Source organism: Ictalurus furcatus, chromosome 6, assembly GCF_023375685.1.
Source record: "Ictalurus furcatus strain D&B chromosome 6, Billie_1.0, whole genome shotgun sequence".
Classification (NCBI taxonomy): Eukaryota; Metazoa; Chordata; class Actinopteri; order Siluriformes; family Ictaluridae; genus Ictalurus; species Ictalurus furcatus.
In genome coordinates, this window is record NC_071260.1 from 27,558,143 (window position 1) to 27,580,190 (window position 22,048).

The 22,048-nt window shown below is 37.9% G+C and overlaps 1 protein-coding gene across 7 annotated transcripts in view; it reads right to left on the reverse strand.

The window, feature by feature from the left end:
• Positions 1-450: 450 nt before the first annotated feature.
• The window catches only part of col18a1a (collagen type XVIII alpha 1 chain a), an 88,114-nt gene continuing 66,516 nt past the window's right edge, over positions 451-22,048 (reverse strand). For 6 of the 7 annotated variants that reach the window (XM_053627436.1, XM_053627435.1, XM_053627431.1 and 3 more), the window contains 32 exons: positions 21,474-21,500; positions 20,263-20,325; positions 19,893-19,979; positions 19,744-19,794; positions 18,708-18,857; positions 18,483-18,545; positions 18,200-18,244; positions 14,648-14,770; positions 14,050-14,121; positions 13,930-13,947; positions 13,708-13,806; positions 12,061-12,096; positions 11,888-11,977; positions 10,946-10,975; positions 9,333-9,392; positions 9,084-9,161; positions 8,941-8,976; positions 8,790-8,843; positions 8,602-8,667; positions 8,405-8,479; positions 8,204-8,234; positions 7,782-7,835; positions 7,564-7,589; positions 7,362-7,472; positions 4,901-5,054; positions 4,694-4,758; positions 4,337-4,465; positions 4,197-4,229; positions 3,700-4,047; positions 2,907-3,104; positions 2,351-2,466; positions 451-1,903 (listed from right to left, as the gene is read on the reverse strand). In XM_053627436.1, coding sequence (XP_053483411.1) covers positions 1,690-1,903; positions 2,351-2,466; positions 2,907-3,104; positions 3,700-4,047; positions 4,197-4,229; positions 4,337-4,465; positions 4,694-4,758; positions 4,901-5,054; positions 7,362-7,472; positions 7,564-7,589; positions 7,782-7,835; positions 8,204-8,234; positions 8,405-8,479; positions 8,602-8,667; positions 8,790-8,843; positions 8,941-8,976; positions 9,084-9,161; positions 9,333-9,392; positions 10,946-10,975; positions 11,888-11,977; positions 12,061-12,096; positions 13,708-13,806; positions 13,930-13,947; positions 14,050-14,121; positions 14,648-14,770; positions 18,200-18,244; positions 18,483-18,545; positions 18,708-18,857; positions 19,744-19,794; positions 19,893-19,979; positions 20,263-20,325; positions 21,474-21,500 — 2,802 coding nt within the window. In that variant the 3' untranslated portion in view covers positions 451-1,689. The remainder of the gene's footprint in view (positions 1,904-2,350; positions 2,467-2,906; positions 3,105-3,699; positions 4,048-4,196; positions 4,230-4,336; positions 4,466-4,693; positions 4,759-4,900; positions 5,055-7,361; positions 7,473-7,563; positions 7,590-7,781; positions 7,836-8,203; positions 8,235-8,404; positions 8,480-8,601; positions 8,668-8,789; positions 8,844-8,940; positions 8,977-9,083; positions 9,162-9,332; positions 9,393-10,945; positions 10,976-11,887; positions 11,978-12,060; positions 12,097-13,707; positions 13,807-13,929; positions 13,948-14,049; positions 14,122-14,647; positions 14,771-18,199; positions 18,245-18,482; positions 18,546-18,707; positions 18,858-19,743; positions 19,795-19,892; positions 19,980-20,262; positions 20,326-21,473; positions 21,501-22,048) is intronic. The other variant, XM_053627432.1, reaches the window with a different exon arrangement.

Sequence of the window (22,048 nt, forward strand, 5' to 3'; positions counted from 1 at the left end):
TGAGTTTTCATGATGGAAGCAAATTGTCATATGACAGCAAACCAGTGTCTGGCACCAACAACCATGACATGGTCAAAGTAAGTGAGATCACATCTTCACCATTCTGATACTTGATCTGATACCTGTATCTGCATGATCTTATGCATTGTACTGCTGCAACATGTACAGGTGTTCTAGTAAAGTGGATAGTGAGTGTGTGCTGTAGCAGGTGAAAACACCAAATGTTATATTTCCATTTGTACCCATCTTATCAAATGATTTACTTACTTCTTTTTATTGAATGCCACTGCAGCCATCTTCTTTCTCACGTGTAATTGGAAGGAAATGCCTCTGGTTATGTGGCATGGTCCTAAAATACTGGAAACCATGTTCAAAAGCATAGACCATGCTTAAAGATTCATATAAAACTCTAAAGATAACATCTATTACACAAGAAGTACTACCAATACCATGTTTTTTTTTTTCATGTGAATGGTGAAAAATCATTTATTCAGTGCCATGTAAAAATTGTGAAGCACATAACAGTTACAAAAAGGATATGAGTTCCACAGGGCCATACTTATAATATCACCACCTCTACAGTAGAGTTAGCGTTTGAGATTTCAGACAGACGTATTCTAAAAGCACGTCATTTCATAAATTACTCTCTGTACTGAACGTACATGTCAAATTTTCAGCAAGCAGCAACTGAATGAGTGGTGAATGACGGTAGTTTGAGATAGTACTGATTTTCAATTAAAAGCACCTTGTTCTCTGAAATATACTGGAGACTTTTTTTTTTTTTTTTTTTTTTTTTTTTTTAAAACATTTCCTGTATAAATGGTCTGGAATGAACAAAAACATTAACACAGAGAATAAAGTCCACATTAATTTTCCACTGATCATATTTCATATAATTTTGATCCCATAGTCTACATACAATAGACATTTGTTTGGAAAAAAAAAAATACAGTAAAAAACATATTTCAGGGGCTAAATACTGAAATATTCAAGGCATCACAAAACTAGTCTTTTGTGGGCATGTTTTGGGAAAAGCCTATTTTAGGTTCACACTTTTATCTATGTATATACAAGCCATATCCTGCAAAAAAGTGCTGGCTAAAATAGAATAAAACAGTATTCTATGTTTCAAATTCATGATTTAGGTTTTTTTGTTTGCTTGTTTTTAGCACAAAATAAATATTTACTCTCTTTGTAAAATCTAAAATGGTTTTAGACATGTCTGCCCCTTAATTTTCAAAAATCCTCAAATGAAAATGAAGCAATAAATGAAAAACAGTGTTACACAAAAATATGTAGCTAAAACTTGGTTAAATATACCACTTAAGACATTTTTTTAATAAAGAAACATAAAAACGAACAGGAACAACAAACATGTCATATACAATTTTATATGGAAAATACAATTGAAAACCCTGCCTCTCTGCATTTCCTGTCCTCTCTGGTTCAAACCCCTCCTAGAAAATATGTGCCAATGCCGGGAGACAGCACCAACAGCCTGTCTTGTTGGCATTATAAAAGGAACCAGAGGACAGCGGGCAGCCTCTCTGCGATGCAGACCCAGGCCCTGTCTTTTAAATTTCTTTTTGTTTTTCATGTTATAAACAGGGTAGAAAATTGGAAAAAATTTAAAATCTGCCCAGACAGTTAACCTAATGTGGTCTGCACTATATAGGACTGATGGATCATTTACTTCTTAGACTGTGTGATGTAGCTGTTCTCGATACACAGCACTATGAAGTTGTTGGAGCAACTGCTGGGTTTCTGCTGTAGGATCTGGCCAGCCTGCAGAGATGAGGCCAGACCCATCACGGCGAGATCCGACGTCCTCCACGTCTCACAGTAGTTATCCATTTGACGGTGACCCTTACCACTGGAGCCATGCCAGATCATCTTCTCTGGCCTAGAGCGCACACAGAAGGAGAAATATTATACTAGAGAATGAAATAAAACATGACGCCACATGCAGAGTCAAGCAACAAGGAGGGTGGGGAATTCGTTTTGTCCTGTGTGAAGGTGACTTAGTTGTTGTTACAGCGCAGAAATGCTTATGCATCAGTTTGGGTACGCTGTATGTGGCCTAGGGGAAACAATTTTATTTTAAAATCTAAGTTCTGTGTAATGACAAATCAGAGGCAGTAGCCTCATATTAATCTAAAGCACTAATTTAATACACCATAATTTAGTGCTGTATACAGTAGTAAAATTAATAATGAATAAGATCCATATCTAGGCAAACAAAACCACATTATAACTAATTACACAAAACAAGTACAAACATGGTGAAAGAAATCTGGCTGAAATTAACAGTGAGGATTGTTGTTTGTAAAGTCAAAGTCAGCTGCCTCACCAAGCACTGTCCCTGAGGATATCTCTGCCATCAAATGAATATATGGGTATGCTGGTCTTCAACCTGCCCTCTGAATCACCGAACAGCGATTCCCAGCTGCTGAACAGCACTTGGTCCTGTGGAGAATAACATCAGCACAGCATTGACCCATGACCAAGCGCAGGGAAGCCAAATGGCTCAGTTCACTGCTTTCCCTGCTAACACCCGATTCAGCAACTGAAATTAGCTGAGGAGGGCAGAGAGAAAAAACACTAAAGAGCACCAAGACTGCAGGTGGGAATCTCTAACTAAAAAAAATGGATTCGATTAGCAAAAAACAAGTCAAGAAAAATAAAACATACACAAGAGTGTATTATAAAATTGATCAATTTAAATATTTTGGCATGGGGTTCCTATCATTTGTCTAGTGGGGAGACAGGAATAATACTGAACATATACACATTCCTTGTAAATATGAAGCAAAACTGACTTTATTCTGTTGTATTTAATTAAAATCGATGGATTAATTAGATGACACCTATTTATAAAAGGACATGAGGATGAAGAGGACACATACCTTGAGGTTGACAATGGGCAGTGTGTTTCTGTCAGATTTGCGAACGATGCTATAGAGATCCTGCAGTTTGGAGGACAGGAAAGCCCTAAATGTTCCCTTCAGGCCGGCAGCGCGTGCCTGCTGGAAGCACAGGAAGTCTGCGCCACGGATGCCCCTCATGTTCCCCACCTGAGGGCTGTTCAGGGCGATCAGATGCAGCTGTTCACACAGAGAAACCACATGGTATTATGCACAAGCAGCTCCAGAAAAAACAGAATTAAAGACACATTTACAGCATTTATTAAGGACACAGGACCATCGGAGTCAGTTAAGGTATAGCTTTGTTCAGTATATATATATATATAAATTAAGAGGTTTAAGAGGAATAAAGCATCTTGTAGCGTATTGTTATAGGAAAATAATCAACTTCAGGGTGGTACAAGTAAATCCGCTTCACTTTGGGGCACATCACACCAATTCATTATTATCATTATCATTGATCATTTTCCTATAACAGCATGCAACATCATGTTTTATTCCTTACATAATGATATAATTAATATTCAGTTAACATCTAAGTGTGAAGTAGAAAAAAACGACTTCAATGTTTATTTTTTGTCAGGTAGTAACTACAAATTTTAAATAGAATCTTTTTAATGGCTAAGAATAAGGTTATTTTAATGCATTAAACAAAATGACAAGGCAACAAAAACAAATACTCAGTTTCTGACACTGATATTTTGCCTTAGAAGGGCCATATTAGTTATTAAAACTAACAAACAAACAAAAAAAATGTATTTGGTTGAAAGCTTACCCCTGGTCCCGATGTGTGTACATGACCCTCAGGCTGATGGATGGGTGTGCTGGGTCTGAGGACCGGGGGGATGGGATACCTCTCTGGCTGTACAGGGATGTACGGTTGATCAGTGCGTGCCGGAAATCTGTGGTCCGGGTGAGGTGGGTACCTGGTGTCTGGGTGTGAGGAGTAGTGTGTGTTGTACTGTGGATCAATGGCTGGCTGAGAATGCTCGCTCCCGTGGCTATCTGGCTGCCGGATTGGAGAGTCAACAACATGGGAGTAATGCTCTGCTCCATTATTTGCTGAGTGGCTCTGTGAGTATTGTACTACTGGGGGAGGCTGTACCGCTGCCACCTCATTGTGCTGTAAATAGAGTGTACAACAGTAATATGTGTCACTGAAAGCCAAATTGTTCCTCTGATGCCCTACTATTTCAGCTGTCCACTTACATGCAGTTTTTATGCAGTTGCTTGAGCAATAGCCAAAGGTTATTTGTTTTAAAATCTACTTACTGAATCTCTATAGAAGGGGTTATAAGTCCCAAGCTGGAAGAAAGCAAAATTTCATATTCAAAAGAGTGAAAGAAATGCAGCTCTGTTTGCATACGGTTGAATTGACATTATTTTATTTCTTACAGGTAAAAGCACCATACCATGACTTGTCTGACGCCATCACGCACTCTGACATAGAGATCGCTTTTGTCCATTATGTAGATGAGAGCACCCTCTGGTTGTCTCTGTGCTGTTGCGAGCATTAAGTCAAATGTTCTCAGTATTGTCACCTATAAAAGGCAGAATATTATTGTTAATGGAGTCTTTTACCAACACTGAAAGCAGCTCAGCTGTAGAAATTACATAAAGTTAGGAGCTGGGTGCTGACTTAAAGCTTTTGCAGAGCTTGTGACATTGCTGTTTTTCAGGCTTAAACTCAGTATGAGATCTTGTAAAATCTTACATTGCAATGTCCTGTGGAACTGAGAGTTACTGAGCACTCCAAGCATTTTACTTACTCCAGCATTCTGGCCAGGCAACCCAGGTGGACCAGGAGGACCAGGAGGGCCAGGAATGCTGACTGCTAAAAGTAAAAAAAAAAAAATCATGGAAAACATCAATCCTCCCAATCAAGAAATACAACAGACTCTAGCTTAAACTGAGAATTAAATTCTTGTATTAAAGATTTTAGTATTTTTTATTTTTATTTATTTATTTTTACTTACTAGGTCTGTGGGCACCAGGTAATGAGGGTGAACCAGGTGGCCCGGGAGGTCCTGGTGGTCCTGGGTTTCCTGGACGGCCATCATAACCAACACCCTGAGGTCCTGGTGGACCCTGTGGACCAGGAGGCCCTCTGATTGAATCTCCACGAGGACCCTGCAATGAAAGGTACAGGTAAAGATATCATTAGGTTTAGACCATATACAGATGGACCTGATTTGTCCAACAAATATGCATGTTAATGTCTTCTTTCTCTAATAATATCTCATTAGGTCGTGATAATTTGCTTATGAGCTGAATCATGGGTACTAATAGAGGTTTAGCTTAAACAAAATCTCAGCACCATATGTATGTACATCGATAGGTGTAGCTCAAAATGCACCTTGCTTCAGGCACAAAATAACGCTCACTGTGCAACTGGAATTAATGTTCAATTTACTAAAGCTGTGCTTGGAGCCTACTAAATGCACTCTGCGTGAGACCTAAATTGCAGTTTAAAAGCTGGTGTAACATCAACCACCAAAAAGTTCAGAACAAATAGTAGGTTCAGTAACAAAGAAAATGTGTTAATAAATTAAGTTCTTATTAAATAAGCTGTCCCAAATAACTCTCTTGTCAGAATAAGTAAAGATTTTGCATTAATATGGCTGATATTCTGATTTTATATCTGATTTTAATGAAGGCTGCTTTGTAGAGAATAAGCTTTATAGAAAAGTGTGCAATTACACTCTATTGATTTTGCCTTACAGTTGACTGAGGCGTCTACAAAATGTCACAAATGTCCTGCTTATTGTATTGACTTTTTTTGTTGGACATGAGGAAATTGACCCATGTGTTCCTGACATATGTGCTATGACCAGGTTCGCCATATCTGTGTGATAAATAAGCCTAATAAACATACATTATTAAAACATGTAGTTTTCCTAGTTCGCATAGATCCTATAATGGTTTTGTATCATTACACATGTTCTCATAAAAAATAATGATGAGAATGAATAAAAAAATACCAGATTCATGGCACAGAAGTTCACAGAATCCCATCTTTTAAAGTTATCTTTGAAGAGGGTTTTTTTTTTTTTAAGCACTTGTTGGCGAATCAATTCATACAAATTGTATGTTTCCTAATTGGCTATAGAATATCATCTGTGATTGGCCATCTACTTCCTTCTGTGAAAGCAGGGAGCTGTTGCATTACATTATAACAACGCATAATGATTTTTTCCTACACATACAGTACTGTAAAGATGTCTTATACACATGAAATGAAATGCTGTATAGCAAAGATGCCTTTAAAAATAATGAAATTGAAGTTTCTACATACAAAATATTATAACGAGCAGTAAACAGACTAAACAAAGTCAATATTTGGTGTGATGTCTCTTTGCTTAAAAAAAGTATTCTCAGGTATTTGTGCAGTTTTATAAGGAAATTAGCAGGTAAGTTTTATTGAGCATCTTGTAGAACCAGCCACGGTTCTTCTAGAGACTCTGACTGTCTCATTTGCTTCTGTTTTTTGTACGCCAAACCCAGCAGCCTTCATTATGTTATTTGTCTGAAAAGTGGTCTGTTACATAATATGTTGCTTTCTTTACTGACATACAAACATTTTTCTGTAACATTAAAAAATAGGTGCATAGGTTACACAAATTGCACAAGCCATATGTCACAGACTGAAATGTGTGCTATAAATCAGTTAATGCACAGTTTATAGCATCAGTCAGTGTTAAATTGAGTGTTGAAATGTTCAGAACAAGTGACCTGAGTGCCTTTGAACATGGCATGAAAGAAGGTGCTAGCATCATTGCAAAAATCAACATGTCAACAAGTGAAAACAACTTGAATAGAGTCAGATTTTATCTAGTAATTCCTATTATAAGATTAGAATTAAGCAAATATATTATTACTAAACACAGATCTAATAATATATGAAATATTAAACATAATAAATCATATTTGTAAACATTTTTACTCATTTCAAGCTTGAAGTAGTCTTGTTCAATTGGCAGATGAATTAAGTAAGATATCCTTTTTGCAGAATATACTGGCTCTAGCTGGAATGCTCCATGAGCAACTGTTCGAAGGCTTTAACCAAGCAATGACAAATCCTGTGGCTGAATAAAGGCTGGAGATCTGTGTATGCACACAGTGCCATAACCAGGCAAATTACATTACAAGCTGTCCTCTTTGGTGTAATGTAGTAAAGATCAATACTGGCAATATGATGGAGTGAGGAATGTGGTGCAGACATAAGCACCCCTGATATATACAGAAAAAAACATCTAAACAGTTAATTTCATCATTTAATTTCTGTATAGTTACAGTCTGACACTTGGATGTACTCTCAGACTCAGACAGTTAATGCATCCACCATTTTGTCGAATTCACACTCCAGAAGGCCAGAGGAGGCACAACAAACAGCAACTCAGTGTATATGTTTCCCAAACCCTCCCCACTAGGTCTTACAGGAGGTCCTGGTGGTCCCTGCACGCCTCCGTAGTGAGAACCGTACTGTCCACCTGGCTCACCCTTCTCTCCTTTCAGTCCTGTGTCTCCACGCTCACCCTTCAGCTCGTTCTGTGAACATGCACAGCACAAAGACTCGGCTCTCAGAATACACCTTCAACAATTGTGATATGCATATATTCTCCATTAAAAAGGAACTGACCTTCAGAGTGTAAATGTCAAAGTTGCCTACAGAAGGATAAACAAAAAGAAAATAATATGTAAATAAGTGTAAATGTAAACAGGTGGATATTTCAAATCCTTTGAATTATTATTATTTGAATTATCTCATGGGTTATACTTGTTATTTGCATGACACTAAATATATATCTTAGAAGTTATATACAAAACATTGCTTATATGATAGAAAGGGAGTGATACCTGGTGTCCCAGGAAGACCAGGGACCCCACGGTCTCCCTTCTCTCCTTTCGCACCTATTAAAAAACAACAGTTACATAAATAAAGCCATTACATCAGTCAGTAGAAAACCTGAAAATGAGACAGATGGTTATGGATTGAAGGCTAGTTGATGGCTATAGCCTCTGTAAGCAATATATTTACCAACACAGTGTGTATTATTCCTGAATCATGAGCTAAACAACTATATATATATATATATATATATATATATATATACATGCTTTGAAAATGGAAACTGTTAACAATAAAGGAAATAAGTAGGTGTTCAAATGAAATGGTCAATCATTACTGGGATTGAGTTCTTTGACATTTAGCATAACTTCTGCCAGTTGGACTCTGTGTAAACAATGTAAAATTAGTGCAAATATGCAAAACAGCTCACCTGGGTACACTGTTCTAGAGTCTTCATATCTCTAAAATGAAGCATAACGAGATAGGAACCTTATTGCACTTCTTATGCTTTCAAAATTCAGATATAATCAATAATCAATTTGTTCAGCAGTGCAGTGTTCTAAGCAACATTTATGCATGAATTATAAACAGCTTATCTGACACTAAAAAAACAAAAAACAAATAACCATACACCAAATCTGTCCACAGCTGAAGGGTATGCTAGGGGTCCTGGGGGACCTGGAGGACCTGGAGGCCCAGGTGGACCCTTAAAAGATATGAAGAAAACAAAATATGAAGAAATTAGTTCAGTTGTCAAGCCAGAAAAGATTTCATACATTGATACATGCAAAAATATACAAATTAACATTTTATGCATTTTGTCCTTACAGGATAACTGTATCCTGAGCCCGACTCTCCTTTTTCTCCTTTACTTCCAAGCATACCTGGCCGACCCTGTAGTGATATGATCACAACGCCATTTTAGTTCACACTTCTACAACTGATGTACTGTCTGTAAGATTCCAGAAAGCTAATAATAACGTTTCAATGTTCAGCTTCATAAATGGAGGACTTACAGGCCTGCCTGGCATTCCGATCTCACCCTTCATGCCGGGAGGACCATATGGTCCCTGTGTGAGCACACAGCCAGAGGGAAATGTTACTTATTATATCAACATTGTAATTTCTTCAAAGCAGAGATATAAAAAAAAACTATAATATACTCACAGGAGGTCCAACTGATCCAGCAGGTCCCCTCTCCCCCTAGAGAAAGCAACAACAATAAAAGCATGAAATAAGAAATCTGTGAAGTTAATATGCTGCTCTACATAGCTATACATAGCTTAACAAAGCTCATTTTAAGCATTTACCTTTTGCCCAGCTGTCGCACCAAGAAATAGAGGACTTCCATCAGGTCCAATAACCACACCAGGTTCCCCTTTCTCACCCTAAAAACAGAATGTGTTCAAGTGGCGGCAAGAACAGGGCAACCTCACAACATTACCCATGGCTCTAGTCTCTTTTGGTTATTCTAAATACACCACAAAAAAGAAAGATTTCATTGGAAAAGATAAAAAAATTTTTTTGGGGACAAATCATCCTCAAACTGTGTGACTGACCTTAATGCCATTTCCTGGAGCACCTGGGTCTCCTCTCTCACCCTTCGGTCCCATTGGTCCCTTTTTCAGAATAAAGACAAACATTATGTAAAAAAAAAAAAAAACCCTTCATTTAATCATTTAAATATCTACACAATTCTACTTATATCCAATATAACTGCTCAGCCATCAAATACACAGACAGGTAATAGATTAAATGGAAAACTCTTTTTGGTTCTGTTATACTGTGTTAGGCATTTAAGGCTAGCTTAGTTTAAATGCACTTGGCATTACTGCAAATCAATGCAAAGTATAGGTCTTCTAACTGATCATCTTTATCATATGATGAAACATTTCACAGCACAAGGGCTCACTGAAAAGTTTGATGAGAAAAGTATCAGATATCAACCCAACTGAACACATATGGGAGACTCTGGGGCAATGTTTTTGACAGTGCTTTCCACCACGATCATCAAAACGCCAACTGATTATTAGAATTATAGAATTATTTTGGTAGAATGGTGTTCATCCATCTAGTATATCTTCAGAGACTTGCAGAATCTATGACAAGCAACACTGAAACTGGTCTGGTGCCTCATGGTGGCCCAACATTTTATAAACACACTTTATGTTGGTTTTCACCAGTCTCTATCTGCAGTTTTATCTGCAGTGACATGAGTTTCTTACCACTCATGCCATTTCAGTCATGAGTTACCAATCCTGAGGCCCAGAAGCACCTGCTCCCACTCAGCGTATACACACATCTACCTCTGCTGACTTTGATCAACCTTCTCTGTCACCTAGGAGTTACGATTTTACTGACTCAACCCACTGACTAGTGCATTGTGTGCCCTTACTAGCCATTAATTTATATTTCCTTGTGACATACTATCTGATATAAAACTCACTCATGTGTCACAGTGCAGGCAAGAAGAGGATGACTTTCCCAGGCTAAGTCGTGGTTCCTCTCGAGGTTTCTTGTGTTGCTCACAGAAGTATGTATTGTAAAAATACTATAAATATAAATTTTATGCATTTTCAACTGAATTAAATATACTGGAGACTATCAAGTGTACATAATGAACCACAATAGCTGCCCAAACACTGTACCCAATATCTATCTGTAACAAAATAATCGTTCTGTACTAGTGTTGTTATGTATGGAATTGTGGGCAGTATGCAGTAGCCAAAAAAACTTTGTTGTTTTTTCCCCCCTTTAATTTGTCACATGTCTTTATTTGAAATACAAATGATACTTCTTTAGTTTTACAATGACGCAGCACATTTCAATAGCCACTATTATAATACACTAGTTAGCTATGGAAATGAACCAGAGTAAATTTTATTTATTTAAAGTTAGCCAACAACATTTTATGAAGAAAATCTAAGATTTTAGTGTAAGGTTTACATGATGCTCAGTGGTGGTTATTACTCATAAGCTGTATAACCCTATTCCTACAAAGTAAAAAAAAAAGTCAAACTTGGACAGCAACTTGTCTTGGCTCATAGCCACTACATTCATAATTAGAAAATGTGTGTAAATTTATTTTTTGACCTTTTGTCCTTTCACATCCTTTAACAATTTGCCCCTTAACATCAGTGACTTAGTAATTAAACTGTCAAACTGTACTTACTGGGAATCCTGCTTGACCAGGGATGCCAGACTGTAAAGAGAGTAATTCATTAACATACACATTATACATCAATTACATAAAGGACGTTAAAAATTGTGGCCTGTGTGGTGCAAAAAGATAATCTAAGTGCTGTGCCGCAACAACAAAAGCCTAAAATCCTTTCATATCTCAATTGGGGAAATAAATGTCAGGTTTGACGACTTCTGTGCATTACAGTTTTGTCAGTAAGGGTTAACACACAAAGTTTCAGAAGTTATTCCTTCATGTTATGCTGCTCTCACTTTTTGTGCTCACTAATGTCTGGCATATCTTTTTAATTCTCTCCCTCAAACAAACACAGGAGAAAAAATCTGCTTGAGCACTTATTTTCTATGAAAGGATCAGCAATAATAACACAGTTACAAATCAAAACAGTGTGTTAAATTGGTAGGTGCGCAGTGGAAAAAAAGAAGTTGGTATTTTAAAATTGCTGGTTATAAACTGTTTCTGTTTCACTGAACAAATATGAATGTGAACAGATATGAACTATGATGCAATTAATTGCTAGAAATGACTAATTAATATTGGCACCCTTGGTAAATATGAGCAAAGAAGGCTGTGAAAAATTGTCTTTATTGTTTAACCTTTTGAGCTTTCGTTAAAAAAAAAAAAAATCACAGAAATACCCTGCTCTCATGGATATCAAACAATTGCAAAATATATGTGTGCCACAATTATTGGCACCCTTATGAATTCCTATGAGAAAAATATATTTGAAGTATATTCCCATTGATATTTTACATTTTTGTAGTACAACTGTTAAACAAAATATCAAAAGGTTAAACAATAAAGACCAATTTTCACAGCCTTCTTTGCTCATATTTACCAAGGGTGCCAATACTAGTGAAGGGCACTGTAGGTGCACTAGAGTCACTGGAAACTTTATTTATATATTTTACTTACACCATCTGCAGACCGATAGATAATTTGTCCTGGAGGTCCAGGTGGTCCTGGAAGGCCTGGATGGCCAACACCATCACGACCTGGATCACCCTATTACATAAACACAATCAAACCAATTACATCTGAGTCACCATCAGGATCTTACATGTTTGTTAACATCTGAGGATACTCACTCTTTCTCCTTTAAATCCACGCTCTCCCTGGGGTCCCTGTGGAAAAAAACAAAACAAATCTGCAGTCAGTTTCCAGGCTTGATTGCTCATTACAAGATTCAAAGTGCTTGTCCTAATGATGTGTGGCTCTAAGAAATGTGTCTATACCAGATTGATCTGGGTTATGATAATGAATGTTTTGGCCCAAAATGACACAAGAAGGGATTCAGTAAAACATATGCCATGCATCATTAGTGCATTTTCTACATAGGGATAAGATCTGACGTACTGATAACCCTACATATTTGCTTTGTATCTACAACTTAGTTTCAAGAAAGAGACAATAAATGCAATTTATACCACAGCACTATTCAATTCTCTATTCCAATTCATTAATTTTCTATAACAGCAGCTCTAACAGTAGTTCTGGCTGTAAGGTATAGCACAGAAGTATATGAATGTGCTGGTTATTTTTTTATTTTTTTAAATTTTTTTTATAGTAACAGCTTACACAGGGACTTGTATGAAAAAGTTTTTTAAATAATGTGTAATTGTTGAAATGAAGGGAAGTTTTCTGTGAGGTTTGCGAGCTTTGTGGTTTCTCAGTAACATAAGCAGCTACAATTTCTTCTTCTCACAGATGTTCCACAATATTAAATCTAACTATATAGTCAGCCCTCCACATTCACAGTGGTCCTGCACACTTAATCCCCGCAAATGTGGAAAAAACTAGGCCCCATATTTAATACACAAAAAAAGTTTTAAAAAAACAAAAAAACAAAAAAAAAAACAGAATGCTGTAATGGTGGACAACTGCAGCAGCTGACAGCTGTTGCAGCATATCTAATAATTTGACCTTTTCTTGTAAGGTTTTCATGTTCTTTTGCCTCTTGGGAGCACTTTCAGAAGCACTAGAAGCACTACGCTTTGGACCCATGACTACAGTCAATATTTTATTGTACTTTATAGATGCAAAAAGAGGAGAGAAACATGAGATAGACCGCACAAGAGACAAAACAGGTGAGTGAGGCTGGCTAGTACAGAGACAAAGGGTGTGGCATCCTCAAAAAGAGCACGTAGTCCACACCTCTTTAGTGCACTGAAACTTTTTACAAAATGTAACTTAGAATGTAATAATAAATATGTGTATATATTTATGCTAGTAAATGATAACTAGATAAATAATATATTTTATGTATTTATGACTTACTAAATTTAATTATTTAATTATTGATGGCAAACTCGCAAATAATCAAATCCACGAACGTTAAACCTGCAAATGTGGAGGGCCGACTGTAAATGGATAAAAAGTATATCATTCTTTAATAAATAATAAAATTGTTATTGCAGACTGTGGTATAAGAGAAATCAAATACGTGCTTTTATTTGAAAATAATAAGCTTGTGTGATGGGAACGGCAACACACAACCCTGTCACTGGTTATGTTCCTATGTGCTTTATTCTGTAAACAACACAATGGTCAATTATTTGCTAAGAAGAGTCTTTTTTTATATTCACATGCTATGTATGCAAAAATTGTGTTTACATGGGAATATTTTTTTTCTGTATATCATCATCTTTACTGAGATAGAAGAACATTAATGGTATAATGTTTACCGTTTATCATCGTTTTTTTTTGTTGTTGTTTTTTTTGCTTCTCACCCCTACCTGTGGTCCAGGAAATCCATCAAGTCCAGGATGGCCAGATGTTCCCGGAAGCCCCTCGCTGCCTTTCTCTCCTTTCTGCCCAGGTATACCAGGCTGACCCTACAGAACACCACACACACAACAAAACTCAAAATGTCATCTACACCACACATACATAATCAAACAACAATATCATTTGACAAAGAATTACTCCAGAATTAAAATATGAACAAAGGAACTTACTGGTAGACCAGGTGGACCCTGAAAAATAATTACAGTGATACAAAATCCATTAATTTAAAAAGCACTGCAAATAGAGTAAACAATAATGACATATCAACAATAGACTAAGAGGGCACTAACCTGTTTGCCTTCAGGTCCTCTGACTCCAGGCACGCCACCGAAAAAGTTTACACCTGAACCCTCCATGTCGTCCTGAACAAAGAGGGAAATGCAATTCTCATAACAGTCCTGGTCCACCCAAAACCAACACAGCACAAAGATACTCAAAACATAACATTGTCACAAAAGCAGCAAAATTAGATACATACATGATCACTTCCAGTATTATTATTATTAAAAAAAAAAAAAATGCTGATTTTTCACAACAGCAAACAGGTTTTCATCTGAAAATACAGATTTAAGTTGTATATTACTACAGATTTTTTTTCTTAAATACCATTAACAAGTCTGTATTTATCTAAATCCGTTTCATTTTCTATGTGTATTTTTCCTAATTGCCTTTATTATTGTTTTTTAAATTTTATTTCCCCCCTATTTTATAATTATTTTCCTTCTGTTGCTTAATTGCTCATTCTATTGCTCGATTTACATAAAAGTGCTTTTTTGTGTAAAGTACCCTCTGACTTTAGAAATCTCAATAAAATATCAAAAGGATTAAACAAAAAAAAAGTATTAGGTACTTTATACAAATTTATATCAGTATTATTATTATACTCACAAATCCAGCATGGTAGCTCGGCCCTGGAGGCCCAGGTGGTCCCACAGGTCCCATTGGTCCTGGAAGGCCAGCGAGGCCAGACTGTCCGGGTGGTCCTGGATAACCTGGAATCCCCTGTGCACCCTGTGAAAATGCAGGAAATGAATATATAATATGTGGAAATAAAGGAAAATCTTTAGGTGAAAGTCTGAGACATTTCATACCAACAAGACTTCAGCTATTGTATTGTATTGTACCTCTGTTTTCCCTTACACCATTTTCATTCGCAGACTTGCCTATTCTATTCTGAGAGTTTAAATAATGGTGGTAAAGAAACTTTTGGTTAACTAGATGTGTGTTTGGCAGGCTTTTCTATCACTTTAATTTAATTTAATTTCATACCACTTGTTGCAGGGGACACCCTGGACCAGGTGCAAACCTACCGTAAATGTACACATCACACACATTCACACACTACAGACAATCTGGAAGTGCTAATCAGCCTACAACGCTACTACTCTTTGGACTGGGGGAGGAAACTGGATTACCTGAAGGAAACCCACAAAGCATGTGGGGAACATGTAACCTCCGTGCACACAGGGTGGAGGCAGGATTCGAACCCCCAACCCTGGATATGAATCACTAAGTCACTGTGCCCCCAGAAGGAACATTAATAATTAAATCTAAATAAAATAGAATATTTTACTGATTACAAGAAAGCTTTGGCAGACTACCACAGGGAATCACAAGTTATTTAAGCAAAAATGTCTAGTTTAATGTTTCACAAATGTAAAAGGGAGCAAAACAAAATGGTCAGAAACTTCCACATTATGATGAAGGACAAGATGAAATGAACTACAGAATTAACAACCCAATCTGATATAATACATAATTACACATCGAGTCCATTAGCGCCCAAGCTAAAATCTCTAAGATTTTAGAGACTGACTTCCTTCTCTCCTCTCTCAGAGACTGATGTCTCTAAACTCCTCCTCTCTAGCCATTCCCACAACCTGTCCTCTTGACCCGAATCCCTTCTCACCTGATTCAGTCCATCTCTCCCACACTATTACCTTAACACATCCCTCTCTACTGGCACATACCTACCTCATTTAAGCAGGCCCAGGTTACCCCACTGCTTAAAAAACCATCACTTAACCCTGCTGTGGTTAACTACAGACCTGTTTCCCTCCTCCCTTTTCTTTCCAAAACTCTTGAAAGAGCCGTTTTTAATCAACTCTCCAATTTTCTCACACAGAACAACCTCCTGGACACCAAGCAGTCTGGCTTCAAGAGCAATCACTCCACGGAGACTGCTCTGCTTTCTGTCACTGAAGCCTTACAACTAGCAAGAGCAACCTCTAGATCATCTGTCCTCATCCTATTCGACCTCTCTGCTGCTTTCCACACTGTGAACCATCAAATCCTCCTGTCAGCTCTCTCCAGACTGGGCATCAACGGAACGGTTCTGCGCTGGATGCAATCCTATCTCTCAGACAGATCCTTCGAGATATCATGGCGGGGAGGTATTTCTGAAACTCAGCAACTCACAACTGGCGTTCCACAGGGGTCAGTTCAGGGTCCACTGCTCTTTTCTATCTACACTACATCTCTAGGGCAGGTGATTGAGTCTCATGGCTTCTCATATCATCGCTATGCTGATGAAACCAAGCTCTATTTGTCCTTCCAGCCTGATGATCCATCCGTCTCTGCACGCATCTCTGCTTGCCTGTCTGACATCTCGTCTGGATGAGGGAACACCACCTTAAGCTCAACCTGGCAAAATCTGAGCTTCTCGTCATCCCAGCCTGTCCCTCAATCAACCACAACCTCACTGTACATCTCGGCTCAACCACACTCAAGCCAACCAGGATGGCCAGGAACCTTGGGGTGATTCTCGATGACAGCTTGACCTTTACAGACCACATCTCAACAACTGCATGGTCCTGTAGGTTCATCCTGTACAACATCAAGAAAATCAGACCTTACCTCACCGAACAGGCTACACAGATACTAGTCCAGGCTCTTGTTATCTCAAAACTGGACTACTGCAACTCACTACTCTCGGGCCTCCCGGCCAGCTCCATCAAACCCCTTCAGATGATTCAGAATGCAACAGCACAACTCGTCTTCAACCAGCCCAAGAGAACCCATGTCACACCCCTGTTCATCTCCCTCCACTGGCTTCCTGTAGCTGCCCGCATCAAGTTCAAGGCCTTGATGCTCACCTACAAGATCTTGTCTGGAACAGCACTCTCCTACCTCAACTCTCTCCTGAAGGCTTATGTTCCCTCACGGAATCTGCAATCAATCAATGACCGATGCTTAGTAGTGCCTACTCAGCGTGGCTCAAGGTCCCTTTCAAGAACATTCAAACTAACTGTTCCTCAGTGGTGGAATGAACTTCCAACCTCAATCCAGACCGCAGAAGCTCTCATCATCTTCAAAAAACAGCTAAAGACCCACCTCTTCCGTGAACACCTGACCAACCCATAAAAAAAAAAAATAAATAAAATAAAATAAAATAAAAAAAATTACTCTGGCACTTACACCTCTACTCTGCACACTTTGCTTCTTCTGGAACTCAATTAACGGATCTTGTATGGTAGCGCTACTTGTATTGTTCTCTGCTTGATATATCGCTTTGCTTGTATTTTCTCATTTGTAAGTCGCTTTGGATAAAAGCGTCGGCTAAATGAATAAATGTAAATGTAAATGTAAGATACTTTAAAATGGTGTGAAAAATTATGATTTTTGAAGCTGCAAGCATCTGTTGTATAAAGTTGTATATAGTTTTTGGTCAAGTATAATGAGCTGGTTTAAATGATAAGCTCTGATTCAGCTATTAGATTTTTGCCTAATCACAGAGAACATGTACAGGTGACATGACTAAAGAAGATACAATGATCAACTGGGAAATACATGTACAGAGAAAATGAAAATGAATAATTGTAATAATAAGCTTACATCAGCAGTATTCAGTCAGACCACTAACATTACACACGTTAGATCAAAAGTAGAGTTAAGATGCAAGTAAAGATGAAAAAATTAGTACAGAAATTTGCAAACACAACCATTCCAGTTTGATCACAAATAACATCCAAACATGAAAATATCCAAAAAGAACAACTCCGCACATCCATGATTCCATATAAAAAAAGCTCCAACAGAGAGTCAGCAACCACTACTCTACCTGTCAGACTGAGGGTGTTTTATCACAGACAATGAGCACGAGAGAGAGAAAGAAAAACTGGAGGAAATAGAATTATGGAAGCTAAAGAAAACAGACGCATAGGAAAATCCTGAACTGGAGATACTGAATATGTTTTTGAAGACTATACTTACATTTAAGTATATAAAAATGCTAGCCTGACTGACGAAATAAAATTTTCTTTAATCATAAATGGTGAAAAACACACTGTATGCTCTGAATAACACAGTAATACATCACTAAGATCTTGGGAATGCGCTGCTGCTCTCAAAATGCACAGGTTTCCCCAAGTATTTCACTGGTTTGCATCAGCATGCGCATGTATGTGTGTGTGCTTGTTGTGTGTGTGCGCGTGTTCTAACCTTTTCTCCCACAACTCCAGGTAAGCCGAGCTCGCCAGTATCACCCTGCAGAGCATGACGTGAGTGTGTTTAATATCACATGCCTAAGTGACATTTCAGCGGCCTTACAGAAGCAGAATTAGGTCTGGCATGCATTTATAATTCCCTCAGGGGATTAGCATCATGATGTTTAATTTTAACATGCAAATTCTTCTTATCCGTGGAAACTAATGATGCAAACCCACAACTTGTCAAAAAAAAAAATAGTAGAAGGCTGAGGATTAAGGTGCTAATGCTCTCCTACCTTCTCTCCTTTAGGGCCAGGCAGGCCGGGTTTTCCCTCAGTACCAGGGAGACCTGGAAGTCCCTGTAGGTTACAATATTTAGGTATTTTAAAGAACAAATGCTGCATTTCTAAAAATGTATGGTTAAAGGCAGAGGTTTCTCAAAGACGTAGCCAGGTTCAGGCAAATTTGGAGATGAAACAATGATATACTATCATGTATTACAGATTACAGAACATCAATACCGGTTGTCCTGGAGCGCCGTCCTTTCCAGGTGGACCAGAAGGTCCAGACACACCAGAAACAGTAGCATGTGAAACATTAGTGAGACCTACAGGTCCTGGGGGTCCGGGTGGGCCAGGTGGACCAGGAGGACCAGGAATACCAGGCAATCCCTAAAAGACAGAGATGCAGTAAAACACCAGAAATACACTATCAAGGCTGGATGGAAATCAGCAGTGAAAAAATCAGCAGCTTTCACAAAACAAAGATTTTCATTTGATACGTGGCTATTTTTAGAATATTGGTAATTCATTTTATGGCAATGTTAGATATATAGCTAAATGGTATGTAGTAACCATCATGTAACTCTCTTGCATTATAACAGACACTTTGCATTTAAACATATCCAGATGTTAGCCTGTCATGTAAATCAGAGAAGGAACTCTGAACTACAGTTCCCAGCAGCCACTGCACCTCACTGCATCAGTCACATGACCACCTTCACCTGAATCACGTTCCTGTTAACGAGCACTCGTGTATATAGCCACTTGTACCTTGCCACAAGTTCCATAGTTCTTGTTTTGTTATAAAATTTATTAAAAGTAAATTTGCACATGCATCCGTCTCTGCCTTGAAATCGTGACCTAGCCAGACTTGAATAATACATTTTATGTGTGATATGAGGACAAAACATTACAGCTCATAGGTGAAATCTTCACTATTGATGTTAAAACATTAAAAATTTTGTTCAAATAGGAGAACAATTGTATACTTGTTCGTGAAATGTGACAAAACATAACATTCTTCATACTGTATATATAAAAATGTTATTTAGTTATTACTGGCCCAGTGAGTGGCTTAAATTGCTAAATAGATTTAAAGATCATGGAAATACTCGAGAATGCATGCTAAACTGTTTAACTAATGACATTCTACATCACACTATACAAAATTAAACAACAAAATTTTATTATATGGCATGCTGTTAAGCCACAATTAAATAGAAATTCACATGGACACTACCTGCAAAATGAGAGACCCTGCGTTTCTAACACTTACCCGTACACCCTCTAGATCACCAAAGCCAGAGCCCTCCATGTCCAAAAATGTCTGCATATAAAATAAAGAGTGTTGATTACTAACATATTTTTGAACAGAAAGTTTGGCACAAGCCACCACAAGTTTGACACGGTTCACTGAATACTCACAGGGCTGTCTGAGCGAGAGGGAGGTCCTGGAGGTCCTGGAAGTCCTGGTGGTCCCCTGGGTCCGGGAAGACCTTCACCACGGTCACCCTGAAATGAGATATTAGCAGTTCATCTACATGAAATCTTTTATATCTTTTACATAATTTCCAATCCCAGGCTCAAATCACTGTAACTTGCAGTGTTGTCCATGTTGTTACTTCAACCACAGAAGCATTTCAATATGGATAAGAACACCATTATAAAATAAACATGCACTTTCCACCAGCCACCCATTAATAAATGCCAAGGTACCACTGGATACTGCTGTGTTTCACCAGGCCTGGACTTAGGCTTTATAATGCATGATTGATAATGTAATCATTGCACTCACTTTTTCTCCTTTAGCTCCAGGATCTCCAGGGGTTCCTGGGAAACCAGGTGGTCCGGCTGGTCCCTAAAAATGTACGAGAGAAACTGAAGTTGAATGTAACTTATTTGCATATATATTTGTGCAGTATATAATGAAAGCCGGATATAAAAAAACCCCAAACCATTCTGTTTCATCAATTCATTGGTTATTAATCATTAAACGCTACAGCAGTGCACTGTGGGACATTGTAGTTATTATGAGACATGCTATTTAAAGCCATTTTAGTGATATTTTAAAGCCATTTGGTCTAGTCGGCATGGCCAGTTTATCAACTATGGATGTCCTTGCTAATTAACACAGGAATGCCTTCCCTAAGTATGAAAAGTGCAATGTAAATGGGTGGATGTGGGAATTATGCAATTATAGTTGCAAATTTTAAAATGCACACAAACTGAGCCTTTAAGGCGCGCGTGTGTTTTTTTTAATAGGGGAGATTATCCGAATACTGGGTACATTTGAACACTCCATAATGCTGAAATATCCAAGTAGAGCAGTGGTGTAGTCAGGGCCATATGTATGTATACGCTGTATACTTACTTTTTCCCCAGGGCTGATTGCTTATAACGACTTCTAAGGATCAATATTATCATACACTTGTATACCCACTTGTTTTGCTGCTTTAGAAGTCCCTAATCTACTCTTGTTTTAGATTCCCTTTTAACTGTATCTCGTGTTTTATTAGTTTTTTAAACTCACGTTTCTTTGACACTGAACTTGTGGATTCACTCTTTCTCTTGTGCCGATTTAATCATTTTTGATCCATTTATGATATTGTGGTGCATCACGATTTATTTATATATATATCACAACCTTTAGTACTTGCTTTACAAAATATATTACATGACAGGCGATGAAATGAAAGGATTCAAAAAAGCACTTCCATTTTATAGTCCTCCTCTTGTAATAGTAAACCACTTTTTTATGACTACACCACTGAAGTAGAGATATGTGTAGGACTGTTTTTTAATCAAACTTCTGCCGCTCGTGAAGGAATTCTGACCAATCTTATCCCTTACCTGTAGAATGTTTGACCAATCATACCCAATCTGCTCATAGCTGCTCTTGCTTGTGTAGTCAAAAGGGAAATACTACATGGAAGTCATTCAAAAGCAGAAATGCACTTGACCCCTGGTCCATATTGTATAAGTGTTCTATTACTCAGAAGAACTTACAGCACTTCCATCTTCACCAGGGTCACCCTATGAGAGAACAGAAAGAAGGATATTTATAGAGTGCATTTGTACAGACATGAGCTGAAGCATCTGGGGGACCCCATGAATTATGCTGCACATTTCAAGGGCAGAATACAATAGCCGTTTGCGCCATTAATAGCGCTCACTGGGCAAGATACAATAGGGTTTTGACATAACAGCATGACATTAACAAATGAACAGCACATATTATACACAAACATTTTCAAACAGGATGCTGGGTGACACCACTGAAGTCACAGCTGAAGTCAATGGTGTCATAAATAAAGGGCTTCAAATTTGTAAGAGAGCCTGGTGTTGTTCCCTTGCAGTCCATATGGTCCACAGCACTTGAGAGCATTTCTCCAGCCTACAGCTGGAGGCTGGTACATTAGGATTACACTGGGATAGGCTTTATAAGTAGCTGATGAGCTAAATCTGATTTATTAAAGCAGGATAAATGCTAAACTCTACAGTGCTGGGGACATCCACTGGCCTCATACCACAATCTGGAGATTCAATTCATTTTAATTTACTCACTTCATTGAGCCTAATTA